The 24103-nt window shown below is 46.5% G+C and overlaps 1 protein-coding gene across 2 annotated transcripts in view; it reads left to right on the forward strand.

Moving 5' to 3' along the window:
• The window catches only part of SLCO3A1 (solute carrier organic anion transporter family member 3A1), a 139672-nt gene that overhangs the window by 89921 nt on the left and 25648 nt on the right, over positions 1-24103 (forward strand). For both annotated transcript variants that reach the window (XR_008508592.1, XM_036389463.2), the window contains exons 3-4: positions 12353-12451; positions 15944-16213. Coding sequence is in view for 1 of the 2 variants with exons in the window: in XM_036389463.2 (XP_036245356.1) it covers positions 12353-12451; positions 15944-16213 (369 nt within the window). In the remaining variant the exon portion in view is untranslated. The remainder of the gene's footprint in view (positions 1-12352; positions 12452-15943; positions 16214-24103) is intronic.

Below are 24103 nucleotides of genomic sequence, written 5' to 3' on the forward strand. Positions count from 1 at the left end.
CTCAAGAAAACACCCATGTGGCTTGTAGTTTTGGCAAGAGGAGGGAGGGCTGTGCACCAGGGATGAAATGCTGAATAACACTCTCTCAGGAGCACAGTGCTCTGCATCCAGCCTGCAGGGTTTGTGCTGATGGTGCGAGCAACTGCTAAACAATTACATTGGAAGTAATCTTAGGCTGGGGGATTATCCTGCATCCAGCCAGCCTCCCCATCCCCCAGAACAGACTGGCATCTGGCATCCCTCAGATTCCCCACATGGGGTAATTGGATGGGGATATTTGGAGGGGTTGTCAGACTGGATCACCCCCATTGCCTGCCTGGAAGGTTTTGTGGGAGCATGGTGCTGTCCCACCCATAAACAATATATATTTAGAATTATGAATTTTTTCTTGCTGAGAAGTTTACATAGAGCTTGTTGAGAAGTAGCATTGCCACGAAACAAAGCACAGGTAGACCTCCAACCCTACAGTGATCCCCACAGATGCTTTGGGACACCTTGGCATATTCCTGCCAGGGTCCAAAGGAAGCAGCTGGAGCTGCAGCCTGTGCATGGCCAAGGGCTGAGCAGCCTCTGCAGTGGGGTACCTCAAAGGGAAGAGATGGGTAAGGCAAGGAGGTGTGAGACACCTGTGTCCAGCCAAGTCTGGCAGGTCCCAGGCCAGCACCCTAAATGTCTGTAAGAACAAATATTTATCTGCTCTAAGAAGCAAATGGTGGCTTTGATCCAAAGCCTGTTAAGATCAGTGCAAGAGTTCCCCTAAAGCTCAGTGAGATTTGGGTCAGGGCACAGAATGACTATTGTCAAGAGCAAATGCTTTTTTCTGATGGCGTTTGCAATATGAGGAAGCAGAACAACACAAGTTTTGTTTTCAATTTCCTTTCCTTCCTGACAGCCCAGCCATTACCAGAGCAGATTTAATCTATTGTGCAGAGGAAAGCACGGCACTTTCTTAAATGGTGGGCAGAGATAACTGTTATCAGCACTGGCTTCCCAGCAGCTTGCCTGACGTCACTGGTGATTCCCAGGCCTCTCCTTGCCTCAGAAATTTAGGATGGGCTTACCCAGTGCCAGCTGCCTGTGAGTCATCCTCCACCATGCAGCAGAGTCTGTACCTGCACAGCAGCCAAGCAAAGGAGATTTGAGCAGACATCTCACAATGGGTGAAAACTGCTCTTGCTAAAAGTGAACATTTTGCCAATGGCTTTTGGGAGGGCAGGAGCTGCCCTGGCAGTTCTGAGGGAACTGTTGCTTTTTGGATGCTCTTTTCTTCCTGCTTTCCTTCCCAGATGAACAAACCATACAGTGCATCTTTAATTGTTCTGAGTTTTTCCTCCCAAGGCCTTTTGAGAAAACACGAAACAAAAGGAGAAGAATAAATTAGAATTGCTTATGTTCCCAGGGAGCCATCAGCTGGGCTGGAAGCACTGGAGCAGGGGTGATGTGGGGCAGTGGGAGGGCTTCCCTGGCACGGAAATGCCTGAACAGCAGGAATATGAACTTCTCACCCATTGTTCAGAGCGTCCCATTCTGCAGCAGGTGCTGTGTTTGGGATGGAGGATTACTCGTTTGTGTGTATGTAACAGCTTGATCAGCTGGGAGGGGAGCAGGATTTGGGCAGCTGTGGGCTGTTGGGGTATCCAGCACCATACCTGACCTGACTGGATGAGTCTGTGTCATCCAACCCTGGAAAATCCTTCCTCTGGATGATGCTAAGAGGAAAGGTCTTGAAATCCCAGATGCTGTCAGCTCAAGAAATAAATGCCAAATGCTGTTAGAGACATGAAAAAGACTGGAAATGTAGCAGTGGCCCTCTGCTGCAGTCAGGTGAGAAGTGGGAAGGAGCAGAGGGGAATTTTCAGGGAAGAGTTTTTCAAATGGTGAGGCAGACATGTCAGAGGTCCAGTAGGGAGGAAAGAGCTGAACTTGTCTTCCTGACTAATCATTGCTTAGACAAGCAGCAAGCTGCCTGTATTGACATAAAACCTCAGTGAGAAATTGAACACGTTCTCATTTAAGGTGTGTGGGATGGGAAGGGATACCCCCAAGACTGAGGTTAGAGAGAGAGAGGGAGGCAGTTCTGGCAGCTCTTTCCTCAAAAGAACATGTTGTGTCTCTTCTGAACTCAGTACACAGCTGAAAATAAATAAATAAAAAGGGAAGGTGGTGTTGCAGCAACCTCCAAATGCCAAAATTCACGTTTTACAGGCTGTGAGAACCATGTGGGAATAGCTCATTGTACTCTCAATTGCATGTTGGGGGTTTCTTTCCCAGTGTATTTTAGAGTATAAGGAGGTGCTTGACTTGTGCAGAATTCAAGTGATGGAGGTTAAAATCTGCCAGAGCCTCAAAAGGGTCTCTCTGTTGAGCAAAACCAGGCTGTGCTCGCAGGTGGTGGTGGACAGCTCATCCAAGCAGGGGAGAGAGGGCTGGGAAGAATTTTGTGCAGATCTTTAATGCATCCCTACACTCTTCTGTAGGATCAAAACCACCCAGTATTAAAGGGGACACCAGCCAGCAAACTCAGAGCAGACTTGCAGTGCTGGAGAGAGAGAGAGAGAGAAACGCCCTAGAAGTATATTTCCATACAAACCTACAGTTGGCATAATTCCTGGGAAATAGCACAAGGAAATCTGCCCATCTGTGGCTGCAGAGGCATCGTGGGTTTGGTGAAACAGGTGTTTGTGTTTAAGGGCTGGGGGGAGACGAGCGCGGCTCGAAGGCGTGCGGCTTCAGCCCTTCAGAAAAACCATACTTGGCGTTGGAGCATGTGGCTTTTTTTTCCTTCCAAAGCCTCTTTGGTGGCTGCCTCCCAAGGTAATTAGCAGAAGGGAAAAGTTGCTTACAAGGTGGAAATTGCTGGTTGAAGCCCACGGCTACGGCTGGTGTGTTTGCGCCGTGTGTTGGAGGTGTGGAATCCGTGGCTCGTGCGTCAGGGTGGAAATAGCCTGCCCTGGATTTGCACGCTATAGTTAGGAACGTGCTTGTACCCACCTCTTAAACTGAGCTGGCTCCTTCTGAAGTGATAACAAGCAAGTTTCAGGGACAGGAATGTGAGCCAGCAGGGTAGGTGGAACAAGTGGCTTGTCCTTATTTTTCAGAGATCGTGCAGCATTGGCTTTTTGTGACGCACCTGACTGGACAGGACATGGGTTCAGACTTTGTTTGTTTCTTGGTTTCCTTTTTGCAGAAAGTGGCAGAAAAATTGACTATCGAGCTTCTTTTTCTGGACTTCTCCTAACTCAGCCTGAGTCTCTAATCTCTTGCAATGCGTGTCCAACTACCTGTAAAACCTTTGCAGAAGGAGACAGATCTTTGTGAGGATTAAGCAATAGGCCTATCTTAAGAGATGCTGGTTTATAGAAATAACCAGCATGAAGATGAGCATTTTGGAAGAGGGTGGAGACAGCACTAGGTGCAGGGAGATATATTAAATCACTGTGTGGTGTGTGTGTTTTTGTAGGCACACACCTTGCTTGCATGCACCGATGTGATTCTTCACGCTGTTTGTGCGTAGAGTGTGTGTAAATATTAAGAGACAGGGCATCAGAGTGATTGCAGCTCAAGTAGGAAAACACTGCTACAACAATGCCACTGCGTTCATAATCCTCTGTGAGTGTTCCCTGCTTTGGTTAAATATGCAGAGACTGGTGGAGATTGCCAGTGGATTAGCTCTCGTGTGGCTGGTGCCAGGGATTGATTAGCATAAGCAAATTTCTTCTCCAGCTTCACATCAGTGAGGAGAGAAATGCAGCAAGAGGTCCCTCCACTGCCTGGGAGGGGACTGAGATGGTAGGGAGGAAAACTGGAGTGGGAACAGTTTGTTCCCAGTGTTAACTGGTGTGACCAAATAAATCCCAAGACTTCTGTAGTGAGCACATCCCCATAGTTTACCTTGCAGAGCTCACAAATTGGCTGCTTTAATTTTTGTTTTGCTTGCAAACAGGGTTTTGAGGGTTGTGGAGCTTTTCCTGTGGTGTGATTTGTTTCTCTGCCATCTTTTTGGTGATCCTGTTTCAGCAGTTGGATAAAGGAGGAACCTAAAAGCCAATATGCATAGGGCTCTGGGTTGGCTTTTTGGTTGATTTGGGGTTATATTTTGGGGTTTTTTTTGGAGAGAGGGGGTATTGGTTTTGTTTGGCTTGGATTTTCCTTATTTCTGTGCTCATCAGAATGAGGGCACAAACCAGTTAATGAATGTGTTTTGAGCTGCTGCAAGTGCACCTAGTCATTATGGAAAATCTGGGGCTGGATGCTGAGCTTGTGCTCCTAAAGCAAAAATCCCCTCCTGTGCCACTCCACAAACATTCTGTGTGTGCATCAGGATCCCCTGGGACTGTCAGTTGTTGATATAACATTGATCCTTTCACATGTAGCCTTGATAGTGCTGAGGACAGGGATTTGCTGATAAAACAAACCTAAGGCTTGGTAATAATTGAAAATGCAGGGTGGTTCACCAGGCAAAATGCCTGCTATAGAAAATAGATTTCATGTCTAAGTCAGCAGACATTTCTTTAGGGAAATCCCAAATTCTGATGGAAATCAATATTTAAAGGGACCCTGATAGTCTGGGGAGAAACCTCCATATAAGATGCTTTCAAGTCCAAGCAACCCCTTTAGGGATTAAGATCTGAATGTTAAATATAGGCTAGAACAAAAACTGTACTGGAGTAATAGTCTTTTCCAGCAGGCAGGGCAAAGGCCACTGCCATGGGCTCTCTCCAGCCTTGGAAGAATCATATTAGAAGTTTCTTAAATCTGTAGCATGGGTGCATGTTTTTATTGCCTCTTGTAAGTAAATGAAACTCCCCAACCAGCTTTAGCTACAGTTATTAAGTCTTATTAAACACGGGGGTAAAGAAGTCATTCTGCAGTATTTGCAAACAGTGGTGAGTAGCTTGCTTTAAAAACCCAAATATTCATGAAGCAAGAGCAAATTTTACAGGCTGCTGAAACTGATTTGGTATATTGATAAAAGGCTTGATCAGAGAAGAGGGGAGGATGGGAGATGTCTAAGGCTGCCTGATTTCAAATTCTGTAATTCTTTCACTGGCTGAAAGAAACTAAACCCCCATATGGCTTTCTCGTCACAAGTGGTTACATGGAAATGGGAGAAGTCAGATTCAATCCCATGCTTTTGCTTTGCAGGCTTTCTGGAGCTGCTCTGCTGGCCCAAAAGCAGCTGCAAGTCTGTCAGAGAGAAATAGGATGTCTTGGGACAGCACTGTCAGATCTTTCTCCAAGGGTTGTGTTGCACACACAGAGGCAGGCAGTGAGCTCTAACAGTGGAATCAATGAGAAGAGCTCAGAACTAAAACTCAGTTTGCTCTGACACATTTGGTGTTCCGGATCACTAAAGCACTGCACAGTATTTGTGCATCTTGCAATACATCACAAGGAGGGACTGGCTTGTGTTAAAAGGTAACAAGATGCAGTGAATGGTCCATGGGAGGGGAATGGCTGAGCAGGGGATTCAGCCTCTCACTGCCTTGGGGCTGCCAGGACATCTGTGCCTGTCTTTGGCATCACTTGAGCAACCCTAAATAGGTGTCTGAGGGGTCTGCTGGTGTTGAGCTCCTGAAGGCAGAACTGATAAATCATGTGTGTGCTACTGTACGGATGGGATGAACCCCCAGCCTCTTCACTCCTCCACACCTCATGCCAATACAGGGCTGGAGCTGCTTTGATCCCCACCAGAACAAAGTCTAAACATTAAAGTGAATTGTCCCAAAGTTGTTCCTCATTAATCAACAGCTGCTGGCCCTTGGAAACATCTGTCCAGCCTGTTTGAACATCCCCTTTGCTTCGGTGGGTGCACTGAGGAGGCAGAACAAATCCAAACACACCACGGGGCCAGCACCACCTCTTCACCTTTCCCTCAGCTGTGTGAGTGAGCAGGAGCCATGAGGGAGCAGGGGGTGGTGATGGGCAGTGTGGACAGGGAGCTGAGTGGCAGGGAAAATTGTGTTTTCCATGGTAAATGAGCAAAGCTGGGATGAGAGACCAAGGGCTGGGCAGGGATGCAGGCATCCCTCCACTCCTGTGGGCACACTGTCTGCCAGAGAGGATGGGCAGTGCTGGGTGACTCCAGCAGGTTTTGCTGTACAAAGAAGCCATCTGGATAGGAAACAGCCTCCATCTACCCTTACTGTGCATTTTTGAGCTTACATCAACTGGTTGAAGTCAGAGAAGAGCCACTGAAGCAAGGAGCTTTGCCCACCGGGTGTGAGCGTGGAACCTTTATCCCTTTATCCCCTTGAGAGCCATTCCCTGGTGTGCAGGAGGATGCAGCATCCCCAGTCTGCACCAGGATGCCTCTGGTTCCCACAGGCTGTGCTGGGCTGGTGTCTCTTTAAAGGCAGATCACAGAGCCCCTGAATTACAATATTCCAGTAATCCCTTTACACTGGCCTGCTCCACGCAGCAGGAAATGTGGGACAAGCAGGGTTTTGAGATTATCTCGTGCTTTGCAAAGCCAGTTCCCTTTGTGCTTTTAGAAAGAGCTTGCTCCTGCACAGGCAGGGGGCTGAGGGTGATGTTCCTGGCCAGATGCTGTCCCATGACCACAGCAGCACTCCCAGGACCATGGCAGGTGGGTCTGTGCTCTGCCTTACCCCCCACACACCCCAAAACCCATGATTTGTGATGGTCACTGAAGCACCCAGTTGCTGACAGAGATCACATTGAGTTCCTTGATCCCCTCCTCCTCAGGGATGTGGTTATTTGGTGCAAGGACAATGTTTTGCAGCAATTTCCCACACCTTCCAAACTGGTCAGCTTTCTGCCCACCAAAGGTGCCCCTTGGGATGGTACAAGGAGGAGGAGGTATTTCTCTGGCCATGTGCTTTGCTGAAGGTGTGCTGCTCCTTAGGAGCACAGTGAGTAATCTTCCCCACTCTTTAATTTCATGGAAATGCCAAGGCAGGAACAACCTGGCTCCAGAGGACCCAGCAGGCAGCAGTGACAACTCCATGGCTAAATAAAGCAGTATCCTCTGCTACACCAGGGGTTTGCCCGTGGTTGGGAAGTGCTGTGTGAGTCACTGCTGATGGTTCCTGCTCTGATGGCCAGCTCTGCTGTGGGAGATGCTGCTTTCCCTCCTCCTGTCTCACCTACCCAGCTCACCTTTGCCTGGAGTGTGTTGGCAGCTCTCCAGAATAAATCTCCTCATGTCTTCAGCCCCTGGTGAGGCCAAGGCTTTGAAGTGAAGTGACTTGGTGTTCTTTAGCTGCCCATGTGTTCTTTTTCCTCAGCCTGTGACTGTGCTGACCCTGCTCTTACTCCTCACTGAGCTGTACCTGAGGTGCTCTGGCTGCCCCTAGGTGAGGCTGGCAAGGCTTGCAGTGTCCCCTCCATGCCTTATTTCCAGCCAGGAGGGTTTCTCCTGGGAATTCTTGTCCCCAGTTAATTCATTACAGGGATTGAGTCCACGCTTCACCTGTTTCACCCTGTGAGCAACCCTTGTGTTTCAGGGTCCTGTTGCTTCTGTGAAACACCAAGGAACAGCTCTTTATTATTGAAATACTGACAGCCTTTATATCCCTGTCTGCAATTTGCTTTCTGTGCACTTTGTGTGACTCAGAGCATCCCTGTGCCACCGTCCCTCCGCAGATGTGGGACCTGCTGCTGCTCCTTCCCTTGGCTCTGATGGAAAACTGCATTGTCAGGCTTGGGCCTTACTGGTGATAAAGTCTCATCACAAAATGTCAGATCTAATACTGGCCTCTGTCCCAATCCTTTCCTCAGCTCTGGGAAAATGTTATTTGACAGGACAAAGGAGGAGTTGGCAAATTGCTCCATTTGAAAAGATGAGGAGGAAGACATTTCTGATTTCTCAGTGCAGCCTGCTTTGCTGCCTTTTTTTATTTCCTGCCTTTTTGGGAGGCAGGAAGACTGATGAAGGGAGTAGAGCAGGTAAACTGAAAATTATTAGCTGTTTTCAAACTAAGATCTAATTGTGCTCTAAAAGGACACAAACTGGAAGGAAGTGTTTGAGAGTTACCAAACAAATTGTTTGAATTGTCCCAAGACAGAGTTGCCTTTTTTAAAAAATTCTCTTCTCTGAAGTATTCCTAAGAGCTGCCATAATTTAGTAAGAATTAAAAAAAAACAAAACTCAGAGATTAAAAAAAAAAAAAAAAATCAAATTTCAGTACCTGTACTGATCACTGGTTTTATTTGCATCAGTGGGAGTTTCCCAAGAGGCAGGTGGAGCCAGGATAGGACCTTTGATCTGTTTGCTCCTGGTACCAGTGTCCTCTTGCTCCATCAAATCAGACTGATCTAAAAGTTAGAAGGAAGCATGGGAAAGGGTCAAGCAAGTGGTATTAAAGCTAGCCACAAATTTAGCACATTTTAGCTCTTAGCAGCAGCCCCAGCACTGGGGAAATGGCTTTTGCAAGACCTCCTTCTCTGCTAAGCAGCAGCTTTGTGGTTGCACGGCCAGGTGGGTGATGTGGAAAGTGTTCTCCTAACACAGGGGTGGTGGCAGTTGTGCAGGATTTCTCAAAAGAGGAAGGATGTCTTAAGCTAATTCAAACTTGCCTAATTTCCCCTTGTGTCCTCAATTCTGCGCAGATGTTCAGCCACAGGTTCTATCCCAATTAGCCTGGTTTTTGTTCCCAGCAGCATGTTGATTGATCCTTGAGCATGGTCCTGCTCTGTGCAGACCCTGGACTATCCCTTATGACAGTCCATGCCTTGGGTTTTTCCACAATCTGCTTGATTTGTGAATTAAAGTGTAAAATACTATTATTGCAACCCTGGGATTTTTGTTGGAGGCTCAAAAAAAGATTAAAAAGGGCACAGGGTGAACCAGTTGTTTTCTTCTTGCTTTTAGAACAAACTACAGAAAAAGAGAAAACACAATTAACATGGTTTTTTAAAGCCAGCCTAGAGGTGAATAATAATTTAATAGCTTTGGTAAGATGTTAGATAGGTGTTCCAGTGGATGCTCTATCCCACATTGCCCTCTAGTGAGGACATGGCAGAGCAAACCCTGCCTTCCTGCAGCCACCAGGATATGAAATGAGGTATTCTAATAACTGAGGACAGGGCTGGTTTCTGACACATTTGAGATGCAATAGAGTGAGGAGGGGCAGTGTTCATCTGTCACCTGTGCCTGCACTGGCCACAGCTTTCTCTGTGTTTGCCTTTTTCTGAGATAATTCTCTCTGCAAGCATCTCTCTGCTGCTGCTGCTGGATCACCAGCCACAGGTCCCTGCTTTTGGAAAAGAGTGTTGGAGTATTTCCTTTTTGCTTTTGGTGAGGGATCTTTTCCCACGTTCTTTGTCTCGGGCTTTGCTCCACGAAGCAAACACCAGTTCTGTGGTTTTCCCTGTACACACATGGTCAGACAGCTCTGTGGTTTGGAGATCATCACAGCACAAACTTCCATCCCTCCTCAGCCCAGCACTGCTGCATCCAGGGGTGTTGCCTGGAGGGTAGAAGTGGCTGGTCCTTGTCCCTCTGCCTCCATTTGTCATTGCTCCAGCTGATACGGGGCCCAGCATGTCCTTATGTGCTTGACCATATTTACATAGAAATTCATAATTAATGTTCAGTTTCCAAAGGTATTTGAATGCTGTCTCATTCATCACAGCCATGGCAGTCTCTGCTACATGCCTCCTTCAACTCTGTGCCTGAAAACTTCACACTTATAGGAAAGTTTGTGCTAAAAGCTGTGATTTTCAGCACGCAGACAGGGAAGGGGCCCAGCCTGAGTGTGTCTGTGGCAGATGTGTGGGAGCTGACAGTGCCAGTGCCACCCTCCATGGGCTGCAGGAGCACCATCGTGTTTTGGGAGCAAGGCTGAGCAGCCCTGTCCCCCAGATGGCACTGGGGGGCTGAGTGACAAGCACTGATGCCATCTAGTGACCATAGCAAATGTGACACGGATATTTTATAAAATCCTGGTGGAAGCCACAAGCGGGGCTGGGAAGGATGGGAGATGGGGCTGAGGTGTGCTGGGGGAATAAATCCCTTTTTTCCTGCTCTCTCAGCCTGTCTGTTGCCTCGTTTCACATGCCATGAAATGCTTCTGCAGGTGAGCAGGGATCTCCCCTGTGAGGCTTTACAGGAGCAAGGCACACACCTGCTGAGCAGCTCTGTGGCTCGAGGAGCACAAATTCCCCAGTGCACTGCTGGACCATGGAGCACAAACCCAGCACCCAGGACAAGGTGACTGCAGGAGGGGACATGGCTGGTCCTCCTGTGACTTGGGACAGCACAGGCAGAGACCCTGGGGATTAATTTAAAGTGGCAGCATGGGCTAAGACACAGTGGCATTGATGCAGCTTTGAGCTTGGCAGGGGCTGGCAGCTCCTGCTGCTGCCCTGACAGCAGTGACCCCTTGTGATGGTGTTCTCAGGGGTCCCAGCATGAGAATGTTGACTCCATGTTTCAGAAGGCTTGATTTATTATTTTATGATATATATTATATTAAAACTATACTAAAAGAATAGAAGAAAGGATTTCATCAGAAGGCTGGCTAAGAATAGAAAAAGAAGGAATGATAACAAAGGCTTGTGACTGACTGAGACAGTCTGGACAGCTGGACTGTGATTGGCCATTAATTAGAAACAACTCTATGAGCCCAACCACAGATGCACCTGTTGCATTCCACAGCAGCAGATAACCATTGGTTACATTTTGTTCCTGAGGCCTCTCAGCTTCTCAGGAGGAAAAAATCCTAAGGAAAGGATGTTCCATAAACTGTGTCTGTGACAACCCCTCAGTGCAGCTCACACAGCCTGGCACTTCTTCTCCTCCCACCACCTTCCTTTGTCCCTCGTGCTGCTCCAGGTGAGAAGAGCCTTGAAGGCTTCAATGCACTGGGTTTGTGTGTGAGCAGCTGCCTGGGGGCACCTCTGCTTTGTCCCTGGTTATTAATCCAGCCAGGTCCCAGTGCCAGCAGCCTGGAGGAATGAGTTTGCACCCTGCACTTGAAAAATGAGGAATTAGCTTGCATCCTGCATTTTAAAAATGAAGGTGAAGTTGCTTCTGACCATACCAGCTTATTCTGCTTGGCTAAGCTGTTGTTGGCTGCTGTGGTTTGCTTTGCCTGGGGATGGGGGTCTCTGGGAATTTTTTTGCAGCTCTGATAATTTCTCCAGCTCCTGAGAAATGCATAGAGAGGGAGCTTGGGAATTAAAAAGTTTCCAGATAAGGAACTTGAGGGCTGAGACAGCTGCGATGAAGTGCATTATAAATGCACTGAGATGCCAGGCAACACCCCCAGAGAGATCAGGAGAGTGAGCAAAGCACCCAGATGCAAATAAACTCCTTTGTGGGCCATCTCTGAAGTGCAGTGACACCAGGGCTGGTGCTGGCACATCCCTGCTGAGGTTCCCCCTCACCAGGCACAGGGGTCCATCAGCAATGCCTTCCCCCAGAGGGAACAAACAGGCTCTTGCCCTGCTCCACACTGCTCAATCTGTCCCTGCTCCCTTCAGAAAACCATTTACAAGGGTCCTTGGGAGACTTTTTGTTGTTTTTCCCAAATGTTGTTGTTATCCCAAATGTGAAAGTACCTAATATGTTCTTATTGTCTAATTTACAAATGTTTTGTGTTATCTTTGCTGCTTCTTTTTCTGGATTATCCTTGTTGTCCCCCTGCCTTTCTGCCCTGGATAATTGAGAGCTGGCGCTGTGCCTGTAGCATTCTTGTTTCAGGGCCAAAATGGGAGTGAAAATAAATGCTTCTAAACACTGTATTGAAACAAATAAGTAATTTACTCATAATAGCTCTTCTCCTGGTGTTACACTGGCAATTTCATGCAGGTTTTTTAGAAGGAACCAGCAGTTGTGACGGGCTGGAAGATCCACACAGCATGAATATTTATCATGTGTGTCTGATGGGGAGAGGGGCTTCACAGATGTGGAAAAGTGCTCCTACTTCTGCAAAGGGACTTTATCCAGCAGTCTGTGACAATGCTAGTTTCATAGATTTGCTGTCCCTAATGTCTGAAAATTCTGTCTACCAGGATTTTAGCTGGAGGTGGCAAAGACAGAGATGCCCATGAGGAGAAGGCAGGGCTGCCTTACCTTGTGCTGTTGAGTAAGACATCTTTCAGAGCAGCCAGCCGACCAAAACACAGCATATGTCCACACTGTCTCCTCAGCTCAACAGAAATCCTTCAGCATTATCACACCTCCATCTGTTCATTTTCCTGAAGAGATATGGAAAAGCAAAACACATTTAGGGTGCTCTTTTGCTTGGAGCATTCAGCACAGAGACTGTCCCTATCTATTTGGCATCACTGAGGTAATACCATCTTACAGCAGACAAGCAGAACAACTTGCAGTGAATAACCAGAGCCTGGTGCTAATCTTCTCTTTTCTCTCTCCTTGTAGGGATCCTGTTTACCATGCTGGTATTTGGGCCAGCCTGTGGATTTATCTTGGGCTCCTTCTGTACCAAAATCTATGTGGATGCTGTCTTCATTGACACAAGTAAGGAGAACTGGGTTTGGTTTCAAATCAAAATTTTTATCATCAGGACAAAAATGTTGATGCTCACAAGCAGGAAACTGTCATTCCATCTTCAGTGCCTCTTGCATGTATGAGTGTCACTTTTAGAAGGGTTTTAAGACTGGGATTCAAAATGTTTCAGCTCTGTTCTGATAAATAACAGATTTTTAATGGTTAAAATTTGTTCTTTTTGTGGTTTTCTCTATGAGATGAGTTTCATCCCAGCTCTTAAAGGACACCTTGAAATGGCACTGTGGCATTGTCACGCCAGGGGAGCTGTGCCCAGAGCATGGGGTGAAATCTGGAGAGCTGCCACCCCAGGGTGTGGGCAGCCAGCCAGGTTCTGATGGAGGCACACCAGGAAGATCCATGCCCAGCACCTTCTGCTCATGGCCCTGGAGGGGATGGATGGGCAACATCAGTCAGTCCCACCGCATTATTGCTTTTCTCCAAAGTATTAAATAATTATTGCTCACCTTGACTTCACTCTGGTTAAAGCAGATTGTCTGCAAACCGTCCTTTTGCAAATTGTCCTTTTGCAGACTGTCCTTTTGTTCATTTAGACCAAATTCTGCTTTTTTTGGTGCCTGCACTGCGTCTTCTTTGCCATGAGAGGGCAACATGTAACAGGCTGTTCTCTGCTTGCTGCTCCCCTGCGCTCTGCTACCCACGGCAAACCTGGTGCTTCATTCCTTTCCCTCAGTTGTTCAGGTGCTTTTTCCACAGTTCTCAGCTCCATCGGATCCCACAGACCCTTATGCAGGGTTTTTGTCGCTTGTATTTCAGCTCTAGGATGTTGTAAATGTGTTGTCACAGAACACGTTTGGATGGAGCTGAACCTTGCGGGACTCAGAACAGAATTGTGCAAATCTGCAAAATTGTTACTGCCTTTTTTTGATCTCACATGCACATGGCAGCTGAAGAAATGTAAATAATATCAACTGAGAAAGAAGTATCTTTTGGGATGGCTGAGGCATTTGGCTGCAGTTTGGTCAAACACCACATGGCCCTTTTTCATTCCTTGGCTTTACCAAAGCCTCATTTGGCAGAGGAGCTATTTGAAACCTGTTGGATATTTTACCATTTAGTATAATTTACACTAAAATACGAATGTACAGAAGAAAATATTTTATCTCCCAGTAGGTGAAGCTGTGGAACTCCTCACCATAAGGTGCTAAAAATCTCCAAATGGATTTTAAAGCAATTGGACAAGTGTATATATCTGAAAAAAATGAACATGACACCAAATCTAGCTTATAAAGCCCCCAAGCCACAAGAATAATATATGCTGACTTTATTCTTGTAGGCTTTCTGGGCATCTGCAGTTGGTTGCCATCAGAGGCAAGATGCTGACCTAGCTGAAAAGTTAATTTGGTATCTTCTGGCCATTTTTAACATAAGACATTGCTCAGCATTTGCAGCTCGAAAAGCCCCAGAGAAATCCTGAGCCACAGAGAAGAGCTGTAGACCATTAGTGCTGAGAAGCCTGGAAGGGCTGTGGCTCAGCCACATTCCAGGGAGGGTGCAGTGCTCCAAACTCCAGCTCCAGCTGGCTTTGGCCATGGTCAGTCCCTGCCATGCAAAAGCTGAGGCACACATGGCCTCTGTTTGTTTCTGTATGGGAAGGAGTTTCCACTTTGCAGCTGGCTCTGCCTTGGAGCTCCAGGTGCCATAAGGAGAACCAGCTCCAGGGGCTTGAGCCTTGTCCTGCTCCCTGTTTTGCACGGGTGTGGGATGCCACAGGTGGGCAGGTTTTGGGCAGGTGGGCATGCTGCTGCACTGCCCATCACCCAGCAGCTATTTTAGGAAGGGAATATGAAGAAAACTCTGATTTGCCTGACTCTTCACACTGTTGTGTTCCCAAGAACCTGAAAAAAATGCACTTCAGGCAGGAGGAAATAACAGCAGAAGAATCCAGTCCCTCCACCACACTATTTTTCAAACTTTATCTGTATTTGAGAGCTATGTGTTATTTTCCCTAAGGAGAAAAGAGTTTCCTTCTGTCTCTGCTTGAGAGACAACTTGATTGCCTCACTTGAGACAGATTTTTCAGAGTGGCAGTAACCAGACAGTCACCATGAACAGAGCAGCTTGTTATTCCAGCCATGTGGACCTGGGTCTCCCCCAGGAATCAGCTCCAGCACTGGGCACCCTTGTGGCTGTGGCAGCAAGGCAGCTGTTAGGAAAACAGTTTTTCCTCTCCTGCTGTTTATTTGTATTTCCTCACACTGACTCCAGACCCTTCTTGGGCCTTACCTCTGCTGAGTGATGACATACAGGATACTCTGGCCTTTTATTTTGCTTTTCTTCCTTTTCTGACTATTCCTGTACTTTCCTGAGCCCATTTGATGCTGTGGGTGGGTTTATTTTCCAATATTTAGGACTGTTTCGCCCTCCACATAGTCACAGTTGCCCCTAAAGCCCAAATGCCAATCTCTCTTTTGCTGAAAAGAGAATTCAAAGCAGAGGGGGCATTGAGCTCCTGGGAAAACAGGGTGATAAGCAGGGTTGGAGGTGCAGTGTCCTTCTCTGTGCAGGTCTGTGCCAGTACATGTCAGGTGAGTGTGACACAGGCTCCATGTATTACAGAATAATTATTGATCAGTAATAATCTTTATTAAGAAACCCATTGCTCTTTTATAGATTATGATATAGGTGTACTTGATTGGTCTTTTAATTAAAACACTGTCACCATTGGCTGGTTAGGAAACCACCCTCTGCTAAACAAATCTCCCTAACACATTCCACATGTTCACAACATCAGGTGTAGCAAGTGGAGGTAAGAACTGTTTCTCATTATTTTTCTGTGATCTTGCTTGGTCTTTTAATTAAAACACCATCTCCACTGGCCAAATAGGAAACCACCCTTTGCTAAACAAATCTCCATTCCACATGTTCACAGCATCAGGTGTAGCAAGTGGAGGTAAGAACTGTTTCTCATTCTTTTCTGTGATCTTGATTGTTCTTTTAACTAAACCACCCTTTGCTAAACAAATCTCCATAACACATTCCACGTGGTCACAATATCAGGTGTCACAATATCAGGTCACAATATCAAGTGGAGATAAGAACTGTTTCTCATTCTTTTCTGAGATCTTGATTGGTCTTTTAATTAACACACCATCACCACTGGCTGATTAGGAAACCGCCCTTTGGTAAACCTCCATTCCACATGTTCACAATATCAGGTGTAGCAAGTGGAGGTAAGAATTGTTTCTCATTCTTTTCTGTGATCTTGATTGGTCCTTTAATTAAAACACCATCACCATTGCTTAGAACACCCCCCTTTGGTAAACAAATCTCCATTCCACATGTTCACAACATCAGGTGTAGTGAGTGGAGGTAAGAATTTTTTCTCATTCTTTTCTCTGATCTTCTCGCAGCCTTTCCCAGCACCATGCCTGGGAAGGTTACCTGTGGCTCTCTGTGACCAGGCAGGCCCAAACCCCTGACCGCTGTTTGCCCCCCTCACAGGCAAGCTGGACATCACCCCGGACGACCCTCGGTGGATCGGAGCGTGGTGGGGAGGCTTCCTGCTCTGCGGTGCCTTACTCTTCTTCTCGTCGCTGCCCATGTTCGGCTTCCCGCAGGCGCTGGGGCCGCGGCCGGAGCGCGCCGGGGACAGCGAGCAGGCCATGCTGCCCGACAGGGACTGCCAGCGCCACAAGCCCAGCAATGGCGTCCTGCGGCACCCGCTCGATGGCGACAGCGGCAGCACCACCACCTGCTTCCAGCAGCTGCGAGGTGAGGCCAGCTCAGCAGCGGCTCCTCTGTCCCGGCAAATTCGCCCCGGGAATCAGCTGCCTCGAGTTTCAGTCCGTAACTTCTGTTTGGTTTGCTTGTATCTGAATGAGAGGCTTCGTTCCACTTGGAGGCTGTGGTTTGTTTATTTTTTTTTTAAGCTGCAAAGCTTAGAAAAAGCTGGGAGATGTTTAGCCTGGAGAAAAGGAGGCTCAGGGATGACCTTACCACTCTCTACAGGTCCCTGAAAGGAGGTTGTAGTCAGGTGGGGTTGGGCTCTTTCTCCAGGCAGCACTAAGAGAACCAGAGGACACAGTCTCAAGCTGTGCCAAGGGAAATATAGGTTGGAAATATATTAGAAAAATAATATTTCTATATATAATTTTTTCTATATTATATAATATATAATATTATATATTATATAAAATTTTTATATATTATAAATATTTTTATATATAAATTTTTAAATATTATATATAGTATATATTATAATTTTATAGATGAAAATAGATTCTGAAAAATATAATTATATATATAAAAATATATTTTATATATATAAATATAAGTTTTATATATGAAAATATATTATAAAAATACAATTTTTATATATAAAATATATTTTTGTATATATAAAAAATATATTTCCTAATATACTAGGAAAACGTTTTTTACAGAAAGAGTGATAAAGTTCTGGAATGGTCTACCTGGGGAAGTCATAGAGTCAGCATCCCCTGGATGTGTTCAAAAAAAGACTGGATGTGGCACTCAGTGCCATGGTTTCGTTGAGGTGTTAGGGCATGGGTTGGACTTGATGGTCTCTTCCAACCTGGTGATTCTGTGAATTCTGTGAGAAATCTGTGATAGTCCCATAGAGTTGCTAAAAATAATGAAGGGGAGCACGGTTGCCAGAGCATTTTGTGAACTTCTCTCCAGTGTACTGTTCTGCTCCCTTCTGCCTCCCAAAACAGAGAGAGAGCCAGCAAGGGCACTTAAAAGAAATTGGGAGCTCCCAGCACCTGAGTTTCAGCTTAGTGCAATCCCAGATACAAAGCAATGAGTGCTGGGCATCACCACAGCTCTTAAACTGAAATAGGAAGAGGGAGATACCAGCCCAGAATAGCAGCAAAATGGCTGGGCAGAGCATAATTTGTAGCAAATTACAGAGAAAGCCTCACATCATGTCCTGCAGTGATGGAAATGGAGGTGACTCTAATTAAAGTCAGCTGAGGATCCAGGATTTTGTGGGAGAGTGTGGGCAGATATCCTTTCTCTAGGCTGTACTGGAAAATCCTTCATCTGAGAGGGTGTCTCTGTAGCACTGGTGGCTGCTTCCCACTCCCTGTTGCCGTGGCAGAGCAGGTTTCATTACTGCCTGATGCATTTAGATAAATGAGGAGAAAATCACTTACTCCCTGTGCAGTCACCTTAATTGGGAGTTGAACAAAGTGCTGGTGGGAAGGAAAGAGACTTTGGGGAAAAATGTGTTGTCCAAATATATAAAAATGCCTTGAATACTAGATGTGGTTGTTCATTAAGGAAAGGTCAAAGATGGAAATTTTGACTTGATGAGTAAATTCAGAAGAAAGGTAAAGATAAATTGTTTGAAACTCAGTCAGTAAAATTCATTTTTTCATCGTTTCATCCTTGTTGCAAGGATTTTCTCTTGAATGAGCTTTTCCCATGATATGTCCATATGGATAGTTCTGTGGCATTTGTTGTGTACACATCAGAGTGCCTGCTTCTGGCCACTGAGCTTTTGGAGTGGGCACTGGAAATGTTTGCAGGTTTTCATATAAAAAAAATGAAAGAATATGACGTATCCCTGCTGCATGGAGGGGCAGCAGTTCAGCCTGAGGATGGTGCTGAGCGTCTTGCACACAGGGAGGCCATGGGGGGTTCACTGAGCATCTGTTGCTTATTGAAGTAGAGAAATTAAACTGCCACATCCATATGCTTCAAGTATTGATTACATCAGGAGGCACCACAGGCCTCCACGTTAGCCCTCTCACTGCAGGTAACCCCATTTCAGATCAGTCAGTATTCCAGGAGCCTCTTTGGAGGTGGACTTTGAAATAAAATTTACATGACATCAAATAAGACAAGGAATGACCTTTTTAGTTATTCCTTTGAGGCTATCACACATGACACGGTAGCTGACATCTCCTTTCAAATCCCTTGCCACTGTTGCCATAGTCAGAATATGGTCAAGAGTCACATTGCTGAAGTGAGGCAAACACACCTCATCATTCCTGATGAGCAGTGTTTCAGGTGATGGGTAAATCTTTCTGTGGGTCTACATTACTTTGGTGGCAGCTGAAATATTTGCAGGCATTCTTTTGTGGCAGATCTTAGTCTCCCTAATTTATTTGTTGATTCTCCTTTGGAGAAAATTAAGACTGCTTGGAGAAAGTTAAGACTGCTTTTTCCTAGGGTAAAAAAGGCTCTTTATTATATACAGAGGTTAAAAATATGAATGTGCATGCATAGTCGTGTCTTCTGTCTGAATATGACCTTGGATTTTGTATGAATTTGTGATGCTGAAGAGAATCCATGGAATCATAAAACGACATGAGTTGGAAGGGACCTTAAAGACCATCTAGTTCCAACCCCCCCTGCCATGGGCAGGGACACCTTTCACCAGCCCAGCTTGTTCAGAGCTCCATCTATTCTGGCCCTGAACACTTCCAGGGATGGGACAAGATTCTCCAGGCAGCAGCAGAGGATTTGCCTGCACAGGGGGTTGGGACTGGAGATGGTCCTTGGGGTTTGTATGGTCATAACTCTGCCTCATTTTTAGCAAGTGGTGTCTCTGCAGCTGGTCCTGGACAGAGCTGTTCCTGCTGTGTGTCCATGTCTGCATGGAGGTGTGGATTGTCCATCTCTTGTGCAAGTGTGGGGAGGAAGAGCTGCTTCTCTGGATCGATTATGCAAACACCCTCTGTATCAACAGCACATCCTTAGAGGATGAACTGCATCTCCTTTTTGGCTACTGAAGGAGCTTTATTATTTTTTCTTACTTTTATTTTTCAAGCCTTGCAGTGACTGCCACAAGAGAAAGGTCATGGTAGGAGAGGAAGCAGGGCAGTGTCAGCTGGGGACATGCTCTGAGCTGGGTCATGGCTGTCAGCTAGAGACATGGCACGGCTGGCAAGTGGGAGGATGCTCCAGACACCACAAGATCTGCTGGAAGTCAGTGAGATGGAGTGCTGGCTGAGATTCCTTGGCTTTCTCTTGCCTTAGCACGCAAAAGAGCCAGGACTAATATAAAAGGAACATGCTCAAAGTATTGATCTTTTACATCTCTGTGAAAGTCTTAAGCGGGAGGGAGGGCCCAGCTTTTGGGAAGCCCTGGCATCTCTTCCTGTGGGGTATTTTCATGCCAGGAAAGAAGCAGCCTTAAGAGGAGCTCTAAACTTGAAATGAAAGTGGTGCCTTTGAAGAGCACGAGGTGAAGAGGCAATCAAAGGCAGTGGAGGCAGCAGGGGGCTCAGCACAGGGGCATGGCAGCTCAGGCAGGAAAGCTTTGGGACAGTCCTGGGAGCTGCTTCCCGTGGCTAAACTGGCACGGGGATGCTGCACTGCTTTGCCTGATTAGTATTTCATTTCAGCAAAGCAAATCCATTGGGGAGCACAGAGAAGTGAAGGATTAACAGCAGTGGAAGCCTGAATAAATGCTGCCAATGCTCTTTGCTCCCGCCTTGCAGGGTTGTTCCAGCCCTGTGCTCTCCGTGTGGTCTGTGAGAGCACTTCAGGCATGGGCTGGGCAGCCCCTGCTCTTCTGGGGGGCACAGCTTTGCTTTCCTGCCTCTGCTCTGCCTTGGGGACCTCTCTGCTCCTCGGGCCAGAGAAGATGCTCAGCTCTGTCAGTGCCCTCTGCTCGAGTCTGTCCACATCTGCCCTCTCACTTGCTGCCTCTGATGCACCACCTGCTCTGGGACGTGCTTGGAAATAGTTCATTAAAAACCTTCCTTTTTTTTCCACACGGAAATGTCACATCTATTGAATTGAGCGGCCAGTTCTGATGAAATTTGATTTCAGAGTGCTTCCTCTGCATGATCTTTAACACCTCTGAAGCACTCTGCCCTAAATGCATTCTGTTTTGCAATGATTTAAACCAGAAATTCGTTACGTTCTGCCGCTCTGTCTAGCAGGAGAGATTAAAGCCCTAAAAGGATTGAAATTGATATGGAATCCTCCAGGTTTGGAAAGGGAAGCTCATTCACGAGGAATTAAAAGAAAACTCACTGTGGAATTAAATGAATTTCAGAACTGCAAATTCCCTAGATTTGGAAACGTTTTGGTTTCTTTCCAGCTTCATTTTCAAGAGTGTAGGAGAGCTGGGACGTACAGCTGACAGCTGCCTTGTCTTCTGTTCAGTTCTGTCCTGCTCCATGTACCAATCTGCTGAATACCTAGGGAGGGAGCTGCTCTGAATCTGGGATTTCTCTCCCAAAAAGTGCTCACTGGGAGCATAGTCCTGGGCCAGAAGCTGTGCAGGGAGGACCTGGACCATGGGGAGCCTGTAATCCTCAGTGGGAGTTCATAGGATTGGGCAGGATTAAAGGCTAACAAGGGTCATTTTTAACTCCTGACTTCTCTTGACTGATAGTGACAAGCTTTTGGAGAGAGCTCCATCTATACCTTCATTCACAGCCACAGCAGTGAGGCTTTGGCCCAGGTTTAGACTTTAATGCCTTGTTGGATTTGGGTCTTGTCCCCCTGCAAACAAAACACTTTAAAGGCTTGCTGAGAAGTCCAAGTCTTAGGTGAGAAGATGGTGATCATAAAAGGCATCACGTCCCATCAGTCTTTGAGTTTCCTGTGGCTTGTGTTTCATAAGGGTGCAGATAGTGTTGTCAGCTTTCTCTTTGCTGTTTCCAAGCCAGCATCTTGTTGTCAGCACCATTAAAAAATTCAGAAGGGCCTTCAGCCTGCACACCTCAGGGCCAAAGCTGAGCAGCAGCTGAAGGCAGGCAGAGCCTGTCTACAAAAAATGTGACATGACTTCTGTGTCACAGTTGAGGGAGGTTTCTGTCCTCCTCTCAAGTCAAATAAAGGTGGTTCCTGCAGGGAAGATGATGGACGAGAAGGACCTGCTTTCCATGCTTGAGTATGTAACTGCTGCTTCAAGCTTGCATCTTGTCTGGAAGGCTTTTTTGATTTATGTGTCATGCTTTTCCCTCATATCCATTATGATAATTTTGCCAAGGCCACATGGAACTTCAGCATACTAACCTCACCTGAGATATCTTCAGCACTTCTTGCCTTACTCCATATTCTTTTTTACAGAAGCCACCTCTTTCCAGAATGTGTTTTGTTCTTGTCGCCTGTGCTGTTTTCTTCATCCCTTTTTCCTCAACCCAGGTGGAGGTTTTGCCTTTTGCTTTCTCTTGAGACCTGAGGCTTGCTGCTGACATGGGTAGTAGAAAGTCATATTTTGGCTCAGGACTACATTTTGCCTTTCCCTCACCACTCTGTCCTAGGTGGACTGGGCTGTAAACCTCCCTCTAATTTATTACTTTGCTTTCTGTGTTCTTCATCGTTACTGCAAATTGAAAACATGTCTCTGTAGGGTGCTCCAACCAGAAACAGGGGCCTTGGTGATTGTAATGTTCCAAACAATTCATTTCAAGCACCAACGTGATGATTATAGTTTGTCGTTTCTGGAGAGTAGTTAAACCTCGTGTAATGAGGTTGCCAATTATCCCCGCTACTCCCCGATGTGCAGTGACAAATCAAAGCTACTTGGTGTACATAAGTGTGTGCATTTGTCAAGCCCCTGGCCTGTCATCCACAGAGCACCCACGGAGGGAGACAGGGAGGGGGTTTGGATGCTTTGGAACCAGTGTTGCTTGAGTGGGAAAAGGTGGGAAATCAAGGGATTTGTGGGGGATATTGGAGAGCTCTGGGATGTCCACCCAGATCCCTCCCAGGCCTGCGGATGATCCTGTGACCAGCACTGCACGTGGATGCTCTGAAGAGTTGGGATGAAAGACAGCAGTGAAAGGAGGTGTTGTGTTCTCCTCAGTGCATCTTGCCAGGGCGGTGGGAATCGCTTTCCTGGGAATCCTGGAGCGTGTCAGGTGCACCGGGATGTGGATGGGAAATGAGCTCGTCCTTCTGCGAGTGGGAGGCTGAGTCTGTCTGTGTGCCCTGCCTGCTGCGGCTTGTGGGTTTTCTCCAAGTAGATTTTTGAGACTCTTTGGACTCCAAAAGACTTTTCCCACTTTGTAAAAGGACTCCATTTGAGCTTTGTAGCTGCAAAGGGCTGCTCCAAAGTGTTCAGGTAACCTTTGGGCCTGTAAAATTGCAGGGTGACATTTACCATGACACCCTGCTGGGCTGGCTCCAGTGGAGAAACAACATCCATAGCTGTTGTGTTCCCCAGGGCTTCACTGTCCCCCCTCAGGCATTTCCATTCCTACTCCATAGCCAGCACCATATGCCGAGCAGCTGAAAGCATGTCACTCTAGTCCACTGAGAGATTTTTAAACTTTGCTGCTGACTTTTTACCTTCTTCCCAGAGGTATTTCACCCCAAGAACTGAGACGGATGAGGCAGCAGCCGGTGTCAAATGATTGATCTTAGCAAATGGCAGTAGCAAGATGAAAGGATATTCAATTCTATAGGGAAATCCCCTTTTATTTCCCTTAGAAGATGAAAGAGAATGAGCTGGCCCTGGCTGAGGAGATGGTGGAGGCTGCCAGACTGCTTGAGTTGTCTGTGCACTCTTTGCACTGGGTTTTGTGTCCCACATGCCTGATGGTACAGAGTTGCAGTAGACATTGGTCAGACATTCAGCAGAGGACAGGATCTGTCCCAGAAAACTCACAGGAAGAAGAAGCAGTGATTGTGGAATCAAGGAATCACAGAAAGATTGGGGTGGGAAAGGACTTTAGAGATCATCTTAGTTCAGACACCTCACCATGGACAGGGACACCTTCCACTAGACCAGGTTGCTCAAAGCCTTGTCCAGCCTGGCCTTGGACACTTCCAGTGGCATCCACAGCTTCTCTGGGCACCCTGTTCCCCTGTCTCACACCCTCACAGTAAAGAATTTCTTCCTTATATCTAATTTAATCCCTCCCTATTTCAGTTTAAAGCCATTACCTGTTGTCCTGTCACTACACAGCCTTGTCAAAAGTCCCTTTCCAGCTCTCCTGTAGCCCCTTCAGGTGATGAAGTGCTGTGACCTGGAGCCCTGCACTGCCAGACAAGGCACTTGTGAGGGGTTCCTCTCCTGTGTGAGATGCTGCAATAACTCTGCAATTTTTTTGTTGTCCACCCCAAGCACAGAAGATGGATTTTGACCTTGGTAGTGCATGATGGTTGGGTGCCAACTTCAGAAATAAATGTCCGTGATCTTTAGCTCCCTCCTGCAAAAGCCAGGCTGTCATCACTATTGTTTGGTGGATAAAGTTAGAGCTAGACCTTAGTGTCTTTGGATTTAAATTGGCACAAAGCTACATCTCAAGGAATCCATTAATCTTGAACAAACTGAACTCCCGAGGCACAACAGTCATTAATACCTTAAATATGGCTTTTCAAGCTCAGTGCTGCCAAGTCCACCTTTTCATTTTCTATATTTTTCCTGGCAAGAAGGGGAAATTCTGTAGGTGGCCACCAAAGAACTGAAGGAAGCAGCAGGTGGCTTCTGAAATTTATCCATGTCTGAATTCCCTCATCCCCATTCCTCCCACACAGTATTTTCCCCCTTTTTTCTTCTCTTTTTCACTCATTCTGCTAAAAATTGCTATGCCTCTTGCACCTTAATTATGTTCAGTAAATCTTTAGGAAGCAGAAATTTTATACAGCTTGGAAAAATGTTTCTGATTTAAAGAGACCAGAAACTGTGAAGTGACCTCTTCCAAAAGGGTTAGATCAAACCTAATT

This window comes from Molothrus ater, chromosome 13 (genome assembly GCF_012460135.2).
Source record: "Molothrus ater isolate BHLD 08-10-18 breed brown headed cowbird chromosome 13, BPBGC_Mater_1.1, whole genome shotgun sequence".
NCBI classification, from domain to species: domain Eukaryota; kingdom Metazoa; phylum Chordata; class Aves; order Passeriformes; family Icteridae; genus Molothrus; species Molothrus ater.